Genomic DNA, 18,522 nt, shown 5'->3' on the forward strand with positions numbered 1-18,522 from the left:
AGAAAGATATATACATCCCAATGCCCATTGCAGCATTATTTATGATATCCAAGCTATGGAAACCACCTCAAGGTCCATCAATAGATGAATGGAATATTATTCAGCCATTAAAAAAAAAAAGAAATCATGTCATTTGTGACAACATGGATGAATATAGAGGGTATTTTGCTAAGTTAAATAAATCAGACAAAGAGAACAACTGTATGACTCCTATGTGGAATATAAAAAACAAAACAAACAAAAACAGACTTCAGAGAACAAAAAGGTTGTTGGCAGAGGTCAGAGAAGTGGTTGAAAAAAGTGAAGAAGATTAAGAGGTAGAAACCTCCAGATTTAAAATAAAAGTCATGTGGATATAATATACAGCATAAAGGATATGGTCAATAATATTGTGATAACTTTATATGCTTACAGATGGTTATTAAATGTATTATGGTGGTGATCACTTCATAATGTATGCAAATGTCAAATCACTATGAAATACACCTGAAACTAACATAATATTGTACGTCAACCATATTTCAATTAAAAATTTTTTTTCACATTGAAAGATGATATTCTAAAGCCCAGTTTCTCTGAAAACATCAATTTACTGATTAATCATGTTTAGTTTATGGTATTTTTCTCTGTGACCTTATCAGACATCATCATGCTTTATATTCACTAACTTTTGCTGTCACTGTTAAATTGTGAAATGACACCAAAATGGTCCCTTTTATTGCTAAAATTTATCATAAAATAACTGTATTATCAGAACATTCACAAAGTGATGCTGTCAGCAGTATGTTGCTTTGGCACAGTGGGAAAAGAAAGTGTTGGTGAAAAATAAAATAAAATCAGACTTGAAAATTGCTTCCAGGACTGTGTAAGTGATACAAAATGTAGAGACAGCTCAGCTTGAAGCGCTTTTAAGGCAGAACTACAACATATGTCATCTTAAATACAGTTTTAACTCCACTTAGTAGCTACTGTAGCTTCAGAAATTTAAGAAAAAAAACAGCACAGAATATTTTGAAATCAATTTTCTTTGAAATTTATAATCTTACCTTTCCTGCCTTTTTTCCTTCGGATTTCCGCTGATTTAGGATAAAATGGAGGCAAAGGAAGCAAAGGAAAACAAAACAAAACAAAAACAAAAATCAGCTCCAATTTGTTACTTCAAATACATTAAAAAAAAAAAAGTCAAAATTCCTAGTGCAATAATACACAATTTTGTTCTAATGAAACTATTTTCATCTGTTACATTCTTTAGTGGTTTCAGGAAAGGGATATAACAACAGTGTAAATCTCATACAACAATATGTAGAGCCATATAAAAATCTTCGATGGGCATCAAAAAATTGTTATATGCTTAGCTCACATGGGCATTGGCCGAGAAAAGACATATTTCCAATTAGATACTCTCTTATTGCATCATTTATTTTCCATCCATTTTTAAAAGGATGTCTTTATCTCAAGCATGAACACATGTCTTAAAAAAAAAAAACTAGGCTAGTTGGAGATTCATTAATTTGGAGTAAATATAAATATCTATATAGATTTGAATATTCTTTAAATGTTAATTTTTGTGGGTCTTAGGAGCACCTTAATTAAACTCTGTTCAACTAAATCATTTTTGCAGCCATCCTAGTAAAGTAATTTTGTTCATTTATATCTAAGACTTCTTTTTCCCCATTCAACCTCAGGAAATGGGTTAAATTGATTTTGAAAACTCCAAAAGCATTTAGGCCATTTGTCCCTTGGATGCATTCTCTTTTGTAGAGGATGAATACATCACATGATAAAAGGATCACATATCTAACATTTCTAGCTAATGATGCTCCCAAAGTCCTTTCTCCTCAAATTTTATCTCAGTTCCCTGTCATTGCTACAGTTGTGCAAAAGTTTCTTTGAGCATCAGGGAAAATTGGGGAGGAGATAGAATTGAATTTGAAATAAGGGTATAAACAAAGAGAGATACAATAAATGTAGTAAGAAGATGAATGTTGTTGTGTAGTGGTATGACATGATTTCAGATCTACTTGTTCATGACAAAAATTGTTGTCTTGATCTAAGAATATAGTTGTTATAAGTAAGGTTGTTTTGATAAAATAATTGAAGCTGTTGTGTCAGGATGTCATCATCAACATCTGCAGTTGCTGATAAGCACTCAGTAGTAGCTCAACTGCTGAGGGGCACCACTGGGGTTTTATCAATAAGAACAAAGGAAGAAGCAACTGTGGCAAGGGGACATTAGAGTATAAATGCCTAGAGTGTGTGAGGACCATCTGAGAGTGTTGTGTGGGCAAGGTGACTCTTTGCTGATCTAAATAGCTCTCCAAAGACCTTGGGGTATTTGATCCTAGGAAGGTGGATCTCTACTCAGCAGTGGTGAAAAACAGGAAGCAGCCCCAGAGAAGGAGATTATCATGCTCACCAGCCTCAGTGCCTTCATTTCTTAACAATGTGCTCTAGTAACAAGGGACTTTGATCTTTGTGCTGGCAGCTGAACATCAGCTCTCAATTGACTAAGGTCTCTCTCCCGAGAACCAGCTCATAGAAATTTTAAGGAAACATTGACCGAAACCTCCTGCCTTGACCAGGCACAATGATAACCTCTTGCCTGAGCTTTCTTGCAACAGGAAGCCTCAATAAAGAGTGTGGTGCTGCCACAGAAAACTAACCAGGAGAATTCAGGAGGGGCCAAAGGAGGGAGGACTCACCAGCCCATAGTATGTCTTAAAAACTAACCTGGAAGAATTTAGGAGGGGCCAAAAAAGGGAGGAAGGAGATGATGTGTCCTGCCAACCTCCCAGAAACCCTCATGCTGGAATCCATCTTGGATGAGAGATAAGAAAGCCACCAGGGAACTTCCTCCACAAGAGGGCAGACAACAGTATCAAGCAGTATCAGCAGTATTTCATCTTGCAGAACTGAAAACCACAGCCACAGAAAGATAGAGAAAATGAAAAAGCAGAGGACTTTGTACCAGATGAAGGGACAGGATAAAGCCCCAGAAAAATGACTAAATGAAGAGGAGATAGGCACCCTTACAGAAAAAGAATTCAGAATAATGATAGTGAAGATGATCCAGGACTTTGAAAAAAGACTGGATGCAAAGATCAAAAAGTTTACCAAAGACCTAGAAGAATTAAAGAGCAAACAAACAGAGATATGCAACACAATAAATGACATGAAAAATACACTAGAAGGAGCCAAGAGCAGATTAACTGAGGCAGAAAGGCGAATAAGTGACCTGGAAGACAGAATGGTGATAATCACTGATGTGGAAAAGAATAAAGAAAAAAGAATGAAAAGAACTGAAGACAGCCTAAGATACCTCTGGGACAATGTTAAACACACCAACATTCGCATTATAGGGGTCCCAGAAGGAGACGAGAGAGAGAGAAAAGACCTGAGAAAATACTGGAAGAGATTATAGTTGAAAACTTCCCTAACATGGGAAAGGAAATAGCTACCCAAGTCCAGGAAGTGCAGAGAGTCCCAGGCAGGATAAACCCAAGGAGAAACATGCCAAGACATATATTAGTCAAGTTGACAAAAATTAAAGACAGAGAAATGTTATTAAAAGCAACAAGGGAAAAACAACAAATAACATACAAGGGAGCTCCCATAAGGGTAACAGCTGATTTCTCAGCAGAAACTCTGCAAGCCAGAAGGGAGTGACATGATATATTTCAAGTGATGAAAGGGAAGAACCTACAACCAAGAATACTCTACCCAGCAAGGATCTCATCCAGATTCAATGGAGAAATCAAAAGCTTTACAGACAAGCAAGAGCTAAGAGAATTGAGCACCACCAAACCAGCCCTACAACAAATGCTAAAGGAACTTCTCTAAGTGGGAAACATAAGAGAAGAAAAGGCCCTACAAAAACAACAACAAAACAATTAAGAAAATGGTAATAGGAACATACATATTGACAATTACCTTGAATGAAAATGGGCTAAATGCCCCAACCAGAAGACACAGACTGGCTGAATGGATACAAAATAAAGACCCATATATATGCTGTCTACAAGAGACCCACTTCGGACCTAGGGACACATTCAGACTGAAAGTGAGGGGATGGAAAAAGATATTCCATGCAAATGAAAACCAAAAGAAAGCTGGAGTAGCAATACTCATATCAGATAAAATAGACTTTAACATAAAAAATGTTACAAGAGACAAGAAAGGACATTACAGAAAGATCAAGGGATCCATCCAAGAAGAGGAGATAACAATTATAAATATATATGCACCCAATATAGGAGCACCTCAATACATAAGGCAAATGCTAACAACTCTGAAAGAGGAAATGCAAGGCAGAAACAGAGATACAGGTGTAGAGAACAAACACGTGGACACCAAGTGGGGAAAGCAGGGAGGGTTGGAGGGGAATGAATTGGGAGATTGGGACACCAAATTGTACACTCTAAATATATGCTGTTTATTGTCTGTTAACTGTATCTCAATAAAAATTCTTAAAAAAAAAAAGAGAGAGAGAGAGAGAGAGGCAAAGGTGATGTCCAGTTCCAAGGAGATGGATCCCAGAGGAGGACAGAGTTTGACATTTAATTTATCAGATATGGTGGCACAAACACTGTCAATTTGATCCAATAAATAATGTTTATAGCCTTTTGGTGTAAGCAAAAAAGACAGGAAATTGTACTTGGCCGTAGCAGGGATTCTAACATAACAAGTGAGTCCAGAGCTGATCATTTGAACCCAGTTTAATCCCCATTATGTCTTTGGGCAGCTCACCTTCTTATCTGAGAATGAAAGAGCCATCCTTGGTAGTCAAAAAGGAAATAACTGTGAGATCTAGTCCCAGCTCTGACTCAACCTGTGTGACACCTCTGGTTCAACTTCATAGTGTCTAAGCCTTTCTTTTTCTAGCCTTAGCCCCTTTCTTTTCAACTACCTTTCCTGAAACCCTAGTACATCGAACAGATTAAAACAAACCCATTAGCTCTGGTTCAACCAAGGGCACAGGTCCCAGAGTCCAGCCTCCTCCTTTGGTCTCCACCCACTTGCTCATGACCTCAGCCTCTTAAAAAAAAAAAAAAGCCACCACGGACGACCCAGAGTCAGATCAAATATGGGCCAAACAAGATGATTGGCCAGAGACAACTGGAAACTAATACCATTACCACCATCAAACCTGAGACTGCCAGCCGCATGGCAGAGCAGTTCTTCTGGGTTCCCTTACCCTGCTATTCTCCGCCTGGGTGCCCCTTTCCATTAAATCTTTTGCTTTGTCAGTACAAGTGTCTATTTGCACAATTCATTTCTGAGTGTTAGACAAGGGCTCACACTAGACCTCGGAAGGGATCGCCCTTCCTGCAACAGAAAGGTACACCTCGACTAAATTTGGACTTTATTCCTTTCATCATGCCCTTTGCCTAGAACAATAGCATAATTAATCAATCATTGGTTTGGAGTACATTATTTCTTTATTGGCTTATTAAGGGGCATTATCTTGTATGCTACTGGCTTGTGAAATTATAATTCCCACAGTAGGCCTGTGTTAAATAAAATATTGGCAAAGATAATCTCAGTCTCTGAGCATAATTTGCCTTGAAACAAAACAAAAGCTCTATATTTTGTTATCCAATAACTTATTTTCAGAGCAAAAGGGGTATATATTTTTTCCTGTCATTTTAATATAACTTGAGTTTCCAAAATTGACATTTGAGGCAGGTATCTAGACATTGGCACAATTCTATTATCTAAGGAAATCAAAGTTTGCTTTTTTCTTTCTCTTCAGGTAGTTATTTTTAGCCTAAGATATCCATATTGTCCTTATGTGTTGATCAAATTCAGCCATCAATGGCTCAGTGTTAGAATTCTATTTGTCTGTGAAGGCATAGCCTGAGGATAATGCCTTGAATAATCTCTTTCAAGAAAGTGTCCTTGGATTTTAATGTCTTTAAACAATTGGTATTTACATCTCTCTTTATTATGAATGATAATTCTTAAGTAACCGGGTAAAAATTTCAACTTTCCAATAGAAATAATATCATGGACAAAAAAAACCCTCAAAACTTTATCCATATCTTAGAATATAACATTAAAAAATATCATTCCCTATTTTATAGAACCACAAAATTTTTTTATATTCCTCCCTCCATTAGAATTTACTTTCAAGAACACAGCAGATTTTAGTTAGATGTTTTACCACTTATTACTGAGCAATGCAAAATCCTTAGCAAGACAAGTGAAGATATGAAAATAACTATATCTATCTTGGTAAATTAGCAAATTATTGCATAAGTAATGACTGAATATCTAAGGCTAGTCAACATATTGAGCAGAGCCTCTACCACTGCAGTGAGAAAAGACAACTCCGGAATATATTTATTTCCCTAAATTATATATTTTAATTAAGAGCATTGCCTATGCTTTGCTACTTTTGCCCCTGTTTGAGAATTTCTATTGAGAAAAGCTTAAAATAGATCAAGTGAGAAATATTAGAATGATAGTCTTTGCATTTTCCACACCACACAGACACAACACAATCTGTCACCGTAAGTGGGCCCTATCTCATGACAAGCATTAGAATTAAAGCACAGAAACATATTGGCAGGCATGTGAGTAGGTTGGCAAGTTGATACCAGATTTGATAATAGAAACATTTTTTAAAAAATCAATTCTGGAAGGGGAAAAATACTCTGAAAAGCAACTTCTGTTTTAATGGAGACATGGATTTTTATCCCCTTATTTTAAAAATAACCCTCAAGAGGTCAATGTTATATCAACAAAATCACTGTCTAAACTAAATTATATCTAGTGAGTGCAGGAGAAAAGTTCACCATTTGAATGCTTTGGGCTCAGAATTTTCTGTAATACACATTAGTGATGTAGTTTTCATACCTTCTTATTAACCTCCAGGTGTGAATTAATTCTAACTCTTACTATCAATAAATGAACATTTCTCCTATTACCTCTAATTTTCTAGATTGTTAGAGCTGATTGACTCTAATGAAAAAGAGGGACAAGATACAGCATACAAGAGAAGTAAAGTTTGTTAATATCATGGAGACAATCCAACTAGGAGAGCACCCTCAACTTTTAGGTGGCAGATAAGTCACCACAGTGAAGAGTTATTCAAGTATATACTGAGGCTGTAGCTGTATCAGTATAACTGGAAGAAATAAGATCAAGTGATTTTGGTATTCCTCAGTATCTATGTGCTTTTGTGTTTTAGCTTTGCCTTTTTTTTTTATTTCTGTGTTCAGAATGAACACAAGGACAAAGGGTGAGGTCAACATAAAAAGCAATCTCTAACCCAAAAGAATATTGCCTCTGTGAAGTCTCTCTGAGAAATCCTAGCTCCTTCTTTTACACATCTTCAGGTTTACCACTTCTCTTTTTCTTCTCTTATTTGTTTAAGGTACCTTCTTTCTGCCTTCATGTATTGCTGCTGCTAACAGTGCAGCTGTCCCCTTGAACACAACTATTAGGAATTTCTGATCACTAAGACTAATGACAGAGTAAAGGGAGCAAGACTAGAGTCAGAAGTCAAGACAGCTACATCTCTAAATGCAGGTAACAAAAAGAGGAAGAAACCTATTAGAGGACAAAGACACCAGAGCTTAACCTAAATCACTACCCTGGCTGCTGATCAGGGAAGAAATAGAACAGAATGTGTACAGGAGAAAATGCACTTGATAAGCACAGATTTATTTTAAATGCTGATTACAATTATCACTCAATTTAGCATCAACCAGCACTAAATTTCTTTTTTTAATTGAAGTATAGTTGATTTATAATGTTAGTTTCTGGTGTACAGCAAAGTGATTCAGTCATACATACATACATATCTATTTTTTTCAGATTCTTTTCACTTATAGGTTATTACAAAATATTGAGTATAGTTCCCTGTGCTATACAGTAGGTTCTTATTTGTGATCTATTTCATATACAGTAGTGCATGTATGTTAATCCCAAACTCCTAATATGCACCCCCCCACACACTTTCCTTTGGTAACAATAAGTTTGTTTTCTATGTCTGTGGATCTGTTTCTGTTTTGTGTATAAGTTCATTTATATCATTTGTTTTTTAGATTCTACATATAAGCAAAGTCATATGATATTTGTCTTTCTCTGTCTGGCTTACTTTACTTAGTAGATAATCTCCAGGCCCATCCAACCATCACTAAATTTTTGTCAGCTGGACCAGGTGCAATAGCAACTTAAGGTGTCCAGTAGTGGTCAAGATTTAACAAAAAGCACTTTGAATGACATCAGCAGGGTTATGATGGCACCTTTTCTGAATGGCATGGTCAAAATGAAAATACTTATGACTGTGTACACAAAGCAGATTTTGAATAAGTATTTGCCTAACAGATGGATGAAACTTGGGAAAAAGTTTTTTTTATCCTTGTGTATGTATGTGCATTTATAACAAGTTAAAAGCCTATGAAGTCAGGTTTCTAATACTATACCATGTGGAATACCCAACCCCTCCCCCTAATCTATGCTTTAAAAATATCAGAACTTGAAGTGCAAATTTTACTTGGCTTTAATCATATAACTAGCATGGCCTAGTTTATTTTTTTAGTAGGCTGGTACATGTGACATTGTATTTCAGAACTTTATTCAGTTATCAACTTAGAATGTTGTTGGTTTTAAATGAAAGCTACTGGTGAATCTAATAAAAATAATAATCCTAAATGTCCTTCTCAACATGTTTGTTTACTATCTATTTTCTTTCTAAAATATAAATCACCATTTCAAAAGTACACATTTATGAGACAACCAAGATGGCAGAGTAAGAGGATGTGCACTCACTCCCTCTTGCAAGAGCACTGGAATTACAACTAATTGCTGAACAATCATCAACAGAACGACACTGAAACTCACCAAAAAAGACACCACACATCCAGAGACAAAGGAGAAGCTGCAATAAGATGGTAGGAGGGGCACAATCACGTTAAAATCAAATCCCATAAATGCTGGGTGGGTGACTCACAAGCGGGAGAACAGTCATACCTCAGAAGTTCACCCACTAAAGTGAGGGTTCTGAGCCCCACATCAGTCTTCCTAACCTGGGGGTCCAGAAAAAGGAGGAGGTATCCCCAGAGAATCAGACTTTGAAAGCCAGCAGGATTTAATTGCAGGACCTCCACAGGACTGGGGGAAACAGAGACTCCACTCTTGGAGGGCATGCAAAAAAGTGTGCTCACCAGGACCCAGGGGGAAGGAGCAGTGACCCCACAGGAGACTGAACCATACCTATCTGCTGGTGTTGGGGGGTTGCCTGCAGAGGTGGGGGGCAGCTGTGTCTCACTGAGGAGATGGGGGCATTGGTGGCAGGGGTTCTGGAAAGTGCTCATTGGCATGAGCCCTCCCAGAGTCCACCATTAGCCCCACCAAAGAGCCTGTGGGCTCCAGTGCTAGGTGGCCTCAGGGCAAATGACAAACAGGGTGGGAACACAGCCCCACCCATTGGCAGACAAGCAGATTAAAGTTTTACTGAGCTATGCCCACCAAATCAGATTAGTCTTACTGAGCTCCACCCACCCAGCCCTACCCACCATCACTCCCTCCCACAAAGAAATCTTTTGCATTCCTATACACCAGCAATGAAAGATCAAAAAGAGAAATTAAGGAAACAATCCCATTCACCATTGCAACAAAAAGACTAAAATACCTAGGAATAAACCTAACCAAGGAGGTAAAAGACCTGTACTCAGAAAACTATAAGACACTAATGAAAGAAATCAAAGAAGACACAAACAGATGGAGGCACGTACCATGTTCTTGGATTGGAATAATCAACATTGAGAAAATAACTATATTATCCAAAGCAATTTACAGATTCAATGCAATCCCGATCAAATTACCAATGGCATTTTTCACAGAACTAGAACAAGAAATTTTACAATTTGAATGGGAATGCAAAAGACCCAGAATAGCCAAAACAATCTTGAGAAGGAAAGAAAGAGTTGGTGGAATCAGGCTTCCTGACCTCAGGCTATACAACAAGGCTACAGTGATCAAGACAGTATGGTACTGGAACAAAAATAGAAATAGAGATCAATGGAACAGGATAGAAAGCCCAGAGATAAACTGTGGTCAACTAATCTATGACAAAGGAGGCAAAGATATACAATGGAGAAAAGGCAGCCTCTTCAATAAGTGATGCTGGGAATATTGGAGAGCTACATGTAAAAGAATGAAATTAGAACACTCCTTAATACCATACACAAAAATAAACTCAAAACAGATTAAAGACCTAAATGTAAGGCCAGACACTATAAAACTCCTAGAGGAAAACATAGGAAGAACACTCTTCAACATAAATAACAGCAAGATCTTTTTTGATCCCCCCCACAGAGTAATGGAAATAAAAACAAAAATAAATAAGTGGGACCTAATGAAACTTCAAAGCTTTTGCATAGCAAAGGAAACTATAAGCAAGACGAAAAGACAACCCTCAGAATGGGAGAAAATATTAGCAAATGAATTAACAGACAAAGGATTAATCTCCACAATATATAAACAGTTCATCCAGCCCAATATCAAAAAAACAGACAACCCAATCAAAAAATGGGCAGAAGACCTAAATAGGCATTTCTCCAAAGAAGACATATGGATGGCCAAGAGGCACATGAAAAGCTGCTCAACATCACTAATTATTAGAGAAATGCAAATCAAAACTACAATGAGGTATCACCTCACACCATTTAGAATGGCCATCATCAGAATATCTACAAACAGTAAAATCTGGAGAGGGTGTGGAGAAAGGGAACGCTCTTGCGCTGTTGGTGGGAATGTAAATTGATACAGTCACTATGGAGAACAGTATGGAGGTTCCTTGCAAAACTCAAAATGGAATTACCATATGACCCAGCAATCCCACCCCTGGGCATAGACCCAGAGAGCACCATCATTCAAAATGACACATGCACTCCCATGTTCATTGCAGCACTATTTACAATAGCCGGGACATGGAAGCCACCTAAATGTCCATCGACAGAGGAATGGATAAAGAAGATGTGGTACATATATACAATGGAATATTACTCGGCTGTAAAAAACAATGAAACTGGGACAATTTTAGAGATATGGATGGATCTAGAGACTGTCATACAGAGTGAAGTGAGTCAGAAAGAGAAAAACAAATATCGTATATTAACCCATATATGCGGACTATAGAAAAATGGTACAAATCAACTGGTGTGCAAGGCAGAAATAGAGATCCAGATGTAGAGAATAAACATGTGCACACCAAGTGGGGAAAGTGGGGAGGGTTTGGGGGGAATGAACTGGGAGATTGGGATACCCAATTGTACACTCTAAATATATGCAGTTTATTGTATGTTAACTGTATCTCAATAAAAGTTCTGAAAAAAAAAACACATTTATGGGAATGTATCTAGGTATTTTTATTGCCTTATTCTCTTTTCTAAATTTGAGACTAGTATAAAAATTGTATACATAGTGTCAATGCATCAGTAAAGAGAACATGAAATTTGAAATCAGAAAATTCAGTTTTCAGTCCTGGGTTTACAAGTAGCTATATGAACTTACTCAAGCAAATCTTTAGAAGGCTATATCTTCCTCCTAGACTAAACCCAAGACATTAGCTACATTTAATGATGATGATGGTGATAGTGATTGTGACAATGACAGGAATACTATTACTACAACTATCACTGCCACTGCTATCATCACCTTTCATTTATTGAGTATGAAGCATTTTAGTAAATGCTTTACAAGTATCATCTCAATTGTTATAGTGACACTTTGATGTGATAAAATTATCATTCCCATTTTACAAAGAGGAAAATGTGGATCAAAGAGATGAAGAAATTTACCTAATCGCTCTACTCGTAAGGCATAGAGCTGAGGTTATAATCCAGATCTTCTGGATTCTAAAGTTCTAGAATGTAAGCTTCATGGCAGTAGGCATTTTGTCATTTTGGAATTTGGAATTCTGCTATATTCGTAATGCTGCTATATTCTTAATGCCTAAAAAAGTGCCTAGTACTAAGGAAACCTGCAATAAATATTTATAGATTGAATCAAATAACAAGATATTCTTCTATTATTTAATTACATAGATAATTAGAGCTAGGGTATAATAATTGATTGTGAATCTTACTGGAAAGCACAAATTTTGGAGTTATATTGAATGGATCAACTCTTGTCTCTATCACTTATTACCTATGTGACCCCAGGCATGTTTCTTCTTGTCATTATGCCTTAGTTTCATAATCTGTAGAATAGAGAAATACAAGTTTCTACTTCAGAGTATCTTTTTTTAGAACTTTTATTGAGATACAATTGAGTTACAACTGCATATATTTAAAGTGTACAATTTGATATTTTTTTTTCTTATTAGTAATGTATATATGGCAATCCCAGTCTCCCAATTCATCCCCTACTTCAGAATATTTGTAACAAGGGTTGTTAGTAAACTAGGGGCATCAAACAGTAGTTGGCACTTTTAATAGTATATATATGTTAGTTCATTACTGGTGATTAAACACCTTTATTGATGTAACTTACATACCATATAATTCCATTTAAAGTGTAAATTCAATGTTTTTGTATGTTCACAGATATCTGTAATCATCAGTAAAAACATATAAAACTAAGCAAACAAAAGAAAAAAAGAAACCACTTACACTTTAACTGTCACTCCCTAACCTCTCATTTCTCCCAACCTTAAAACAACAACTAACCTACTTTCTTTTTATTGTATATTTCTTTGTTCTGGACTTATGAATGAAATCATATAGTATGTGGTCTTTTGTGGCTGGCTTCTTTCACTCATGGTAATAATTTCAAGGATTGACCATGTTGCCTCATGTTTCAGTAAGACATTCCTTTTTTTGTGGCCAAATAATATTTCATTGTACAGATATACCACATTTTGTTTAAACATTCATCAGTTGATAGGGATTTGGGTTACTTACACCTTTTGGGTATGATGAATAATGCTACTATAAACACCATACAGAAGATTTTGCATGCACATGTATTTTCATTTCTCTTGGATATATACCTAGGAGTGGAATGGCTAGGTCATATGGTAACTCTATGCTAAATAATTTGATGAAATGCCAGAATGTTTTCCAAAGCAGCTGGACAATTTTGCATTCCCTTCAGTAGCATACAAGGATTCCAATTTCTCCACATCTTTGCCAACAAGGTAATTTATTTTTAACCCATTAACTTTAGAATTAAAGACTGTCTAAATATTATAATTAAATATTAGAATATTTAGAATTAAATTCCTGTCTAAATATTTTTTAAACTATATACTGGGGTCCAAAATTATTTTAATTAGATCAATAAAATTATGTTGCATGAACTATTGTACTATGTGAGCTTAATGCATTATTCCCTGTTACTAAGATATCAGTGAATGGGTTTCCAGACTCATCTCTTCAGAGGGTTGACAAGTTATCTATCTCTTGATATGAATTTACACATAATTTGAAATACATTAAGGAAATTCCCTCTGCTAAAGTGAATGAAACTTTTAAAAGTTTTTCAAATTATTATTTATTCAAATCCACCTACCATATAGTATATCACTTTTAAAAGTCTGATGAAACAGTTGGAAGAAGACATAGGATATCATGGGACAATGACACTGCATTCGCTGAATATGGGGGAAAGGGATTGAGAGTACTGGATTGAATCCAGTTGAAATGATTTTTCACGAGTCATGAATCTTGGAATTGGAACATGCAGAGATTATATAGAATACCAGAATGAGAGTCAAACTAAGGGGGAAAACAAGCAATGCTTTATTCAAGGTTCATATGAATTGATATAACAAAGCTAAACAAGAGTAAAATATTCTCAAAATGACCTAGAAGCAGAATATCATGGATGATACCAAATTCACATTTTCTTATCAGAAGGCAGTGTTGAGTTAAAATACTATCGCACTATTTCTCACATAATATTTCTGTTTTTTTCAAAACCCTGCTCTTGCCCTGAAACATTCTTATACTGTGACAGTAACAAAAGCAATGTGACAGACACATCTGCTTTCTTAAAATATTGGATGTCAGTCAAAACAATGTTTCATTTTTAATTGTTTGAATTTTGCATAAAGATACCTCTTTTGCTGCTAAAGAGGTATGCAATTGTCTGCAACATCACTTTAAATTACAGATCATCTTAACCTGTCATTCTTGTGAAATGTAAAAATCTGAGAATGTTGTATTGAGTCTATTAAAGCTTGTAGATGTTTACAAAATGAACATCAAAGTAATAAAGTGATTATGAGAATAAACATCATAATACAAATGATCTTTCTTATTTACTAGAAGGAAATCATTTTTTTAAAGTGCAGTAGCTACCAGACTGCTTAATTCTGTGAATGCCTGGTTTTTATATTAGATAAAAGCATGACTAATTAGATCTATGATAAGAAATAAAAATTTAAAAGTGACCTATATGCATGCCTTTATATCAAACTCAGATAAACAAAAGGGTATTTTAAAATAGTATCATTAGTTCATTAGCATAGATTTCAAGTGAGTTAAATTCTCATATAGTGATCTTACATAAATACTAGTTAAGCATATGACTTTCTGATTGCCACTTGAACTTAAGATATAGTTGCATTCATTTTAATTTATCCTTCATTTATCCTTCACCTTTAATTATAATCTAATATTACCTAGCTTACAGCAGACTAAGTTATTATGATTATCTGATACCCATTGTCATTTCTTGCTTATTTCCTAGGTGGGAAAAATATTCTTTTCTGGGATTATCATATGGCTTTCTTGAGCTCTTAGCTGGTTACTGATATATTCTCCCCTATTTCAAACTCCTCTAGCAATTCCATACTGAATTTCCACTTTTAGTGCATTTTCTGTGAAATTTTCAATTTTATTTCAAATCATCTAAAAAAAACCTGAGACTCAAAGCCCTTCATGTTTTTCCCCAGTTGAATTCATTCCTTTTAGGTTTGTGAGATTTCCTTAGGTTTGTCTTAATTCTATCAACTCAAATGAATGAAGCATAATAGCTTTAGTGGATAGAATAGTGTCCAACAATTTGTGTCCACTCCAAACTCAAAATTTGAACTTCTTTGTAAAAAGCATCTTTGTAGATGTTAGTTCGTTAAAGGATCTTCGTACTATGTACAAATTTTCTAAATTATAGAAAAATGAATAGGATAAGGTCATTGCCCAAAAGGATCTCACAGTTTAATAGGGAAGCCAGAGGTAGAAATAGATAATTACAGTATTACATTTTAAGTGTTATAATGGGCAGATGAATAAAATACTATCATATCATAAGGGAGCAAAAAGCTATGTGACACTGAGCAAGTCCTTTAAGGTCTCTGAAACTATTTATTGATATGTAAAACGGAGATGACAATAACAATTCATAGCCCTTCTACCTTTAGAGATTATTTTGAAGGTCAAATAAAATCCTCTTCCTCCCATCCCTCCTTTCTTCTTTTGTTTTCTCTCCCAACTATTTTGGACATCTATTATTTTTGAGTCCTATGAATCCGACTCTCTCTTAGCTATTTAATATACGTTATCTGAATTAATCCTTAAAATAGTTCATCATGGTAAATACAATTATGCTGCTGTTACATGTGTGGAAATTGAGGTACAGAGATTTATACTATGTGCCAAAATTGCATAAATCAGAAAGGAAATATTATTTTCACTCAAGCCTGTTGTATGTCTTAGGAATAAATACATCAGTAATAAATATTATACTACTAGAGGTAAATGTACTATGTGCCCTGACATCTAGCAATAAATTAGATGATGAATAATGTTTCAAATATGTATGAATAATTCCAAATAGACAAATATTATATATCCCCATAGTACTTTATTTCCTAACTAATGATTATCGATGCTAGAGAAAGAACATTCAGATGTGTTTCTATAAAGTAATCATTTGCATTGATTTTAATCTTGGGCAATAACATTTGTATTTACCTACTGGATTTCTCTAATTTTCCCTGAAAATTTTACAATTACATTTAAATTAACTATTAGAATATTTAATGTTTTTACATATGCAAGTAAAATGGCCAGCTACATAATCTGGAGCCTCTAGTATTAGTTTATTTTCTATAATGTAGGCAAACCACTAAATTGTATAATTGACCAATTTTCCAATTCAACCATTTTAATTCTTTGTTCAGTTTCCATGTGGTTAATTCAGATGCATCATATGTAAAGAGAGCACCTTATTTGTAGAGAAAAGACCAAGGATTCACAATCTAGTTCCCCTTCAGGGTAAGAAGGACTACCCAGTGTGACAGTGCTGGGAAAATACAGCCTAGAATGAATTTTGGTTTCCTCCATCACCTCTAACTTCTTCATTCATTCATTCACCAGGCTAGCTACAAAGATACAGAGGTTGCCAAGATAGAAATAATTATTTTTGCCCTTACCAGAGTAGATTATAGTCTTCATCAGGGCATAGAGACAAGAATATAGATAATTACAATATTTGTGATCTCAAAGTAGTTTGGCAGCTTTTTCCTCAATAACAGAGGTATCCTTGTATAATTTTATTTCCCAGAGAATAATGTCTAAATATTTAGTTATAGCTTTAGCAGAGATATAAAGTGAACATTAATTAAAGGCACAACTGAATATTTACTATAGCTAACCTCCAATATCTATGATGCTGCCAGATTTCTATAATACAGAAATAAAAGCACTCCTCCTGAGTGATCCATGAAGTCTTGAATTATCAAAGACTTACATTAAAACTGCATAAGATAGGGTCTGAGCTTTATTTTAAAAGGTATTTCATTCCCCTAGAGGCTCATCCGCCTCAGGCGTCTTCCCAGTATTTAGCTCTTAAAGTATCTAAAATATTTTAAGCTTGTACATTTTTTACTGCTTTCTGAATCTATCATGTAGATTTTCATTTTTTTCCAATTTACCACATTGACATTGTTATTTTCAGCTTCCAATTCAATATAAAACAGGGGATGGTTCCATTTATCTCTCTGGCTGCCTTTATTCTCAGCTGAGCTCTGTATTCAGTACATTTTTATTTTTATGATTGGTTATTTATCATTAGTATTTTTAGAAGAATGAAAGAGTTGTAATTATTGGGAGCTTTAACTATAGAATTTTATCAGTCAACAAATATTTATTGAGCATCTACTATGTGACAGGCACGGTACTTCGGATCATGGGCTCTGGAGGTAGACTGCCTGACTCAAAACTCAGCTCTACCACTTGTTAACTGTGTGACCTTGGACCAGCCGCTTAACTACTCTACTTGATACTTGAGCTTGTTTATCTGTAAAACACAGAGAATAAACATAGCAGATCTATGATAGGGTGTTTGTGAGGGCTAATTGAGCTAATACAGTAGAGCACTTACCATCATATAGTAAGCTCTCAACAAACACTGTCTGTTATTGTTAATATCAACATCATCATCATTATCTTAACCATGAACTGTGAACCTTGAGTACACTATAACAAACAAGAAAGAATCTTACAATCTACTGACCAAATCAGCTACTAAAAAATACTTAGAGATGATCAATGAATTAATTGCTGATATATACGAAAGTGCCTTGAGTGGCAGTAAAAGAGTGTGAGAGGGAAAACTTGCTTTGAGGTCCCAAGTGAATCATTACCTCATGAAAATGAATTATAGAAAACTGTATAATACTGATCTAGTTTGCCTGAAGCATATAAAATAAAGTTCCAGTTTAAAAAAAAATCAAACATTTTATTCAGCTAGTGACTATGGTTCAAAAGTAAAAAGCTAAGTTTATTAAGGGCTTTAAACATTTATAAATCTCCAGAGCCATAAGACTTAATGCATGGTCCTTAATGTTAAATCAAGTAGTGAAACAGAGGTTTCTATCTTGGGCTCATGGGATCAGAATCTTGGCCCAGATGATAAGCTCTTTATCATATTCATTCTAATTGTGGCTCATCTTGAAATGATTAGATCTATTGTTAGAAAGAGACCTTGTCAGCACTAAGGATGCAGTGATTAATAGAAAATTCAGTATAATTCCTTTAGGTATATGTCTAAAATCTCAATTGAGCCCTGGACCCACATTATTAAGTGATTAAAGAAATTATAATTGCCACCCTTTATTCACATTCATCACCTGACTAGGAATTAATCATTGCAAGCAAAGAATAGCAGAAAGCAAAATATTTCATAACTAGTACTATGCCAATAGGTAGCAAAACTTTAAAATGGGCTACAGGAACAATGCTTGATACCATAAGCCAGAACAAAAGTAAATCATTAGAAATGCTCTAACAAAATCTGTTTTAATTTCAGTGAAGGTCAAATTTACCCTTGGGTCCATCAAAACTTTTTTTTCTTTCATTGTTATGGAAACCTGGATTATTTTCTTTTACCCCAAGAAAGGGTGGAAAGTGAATTTCAGTCAGCCCTGCCTGATAATCTCCAGAAGTTTTATCTTTTTTTAAAATTAATTAGTTAATTAATTTTATTTATTCATTGGCTGCGTTGGGTCTTCATTGCTGCACACTGGCTTTCTCTAGTTGTTGCGAGTGGGGGCTACTCTTCATT

The 18,522-nt window shown here is 35.1% G+C and overlaps 1 protein-coding gene across 6 annotated transcripts in view; it reads right to left on the reverse strand.

Moving 5' to 3' along the window:
• The window catches only part of PCDH11X (protocadherin 11 X-linked), a 754,051-nt gene that overhangs the window by 336,724 nt on the left and 398,805 nt on the right, over positions 1-18,522 (reverse strand). For 2 of the 6 annotated variants that reach the window (XM_057718183.1, XM_057718184.1), the window contains one exon: positions 1,047-1,076. The exons of the other annotated variants lie outside the window; for them this stretch is intronic. In XM_057718183.1, coding sequence (XP_057574166.1) covers positions 1,047-1,076 — 30 coding nt within the window. The remainder of the gene's footprint in view (positions 1-1,046; positions 1,077-18,522) is intronic. 6 annotated transcript variants of the gene reach the window in all.

The sequence above is a fragment of the Hippopotamus amphibius genome, chromosome X, assembly GCF_030028045.1.
Source record: "Hippopotamus amphibius kiboko isolate mHipAmp2 chromosome X, mHipAmp2.hap2, whole genome shotgun sequence".
In the NCBI taxonomy this organism is placed as follows: Eukaryota; Metazoa; Chordata; class Mammalia; order Artiodactyla; family Hippopotamidae; genus Hippopotamus; species Hippopotamus amphibius.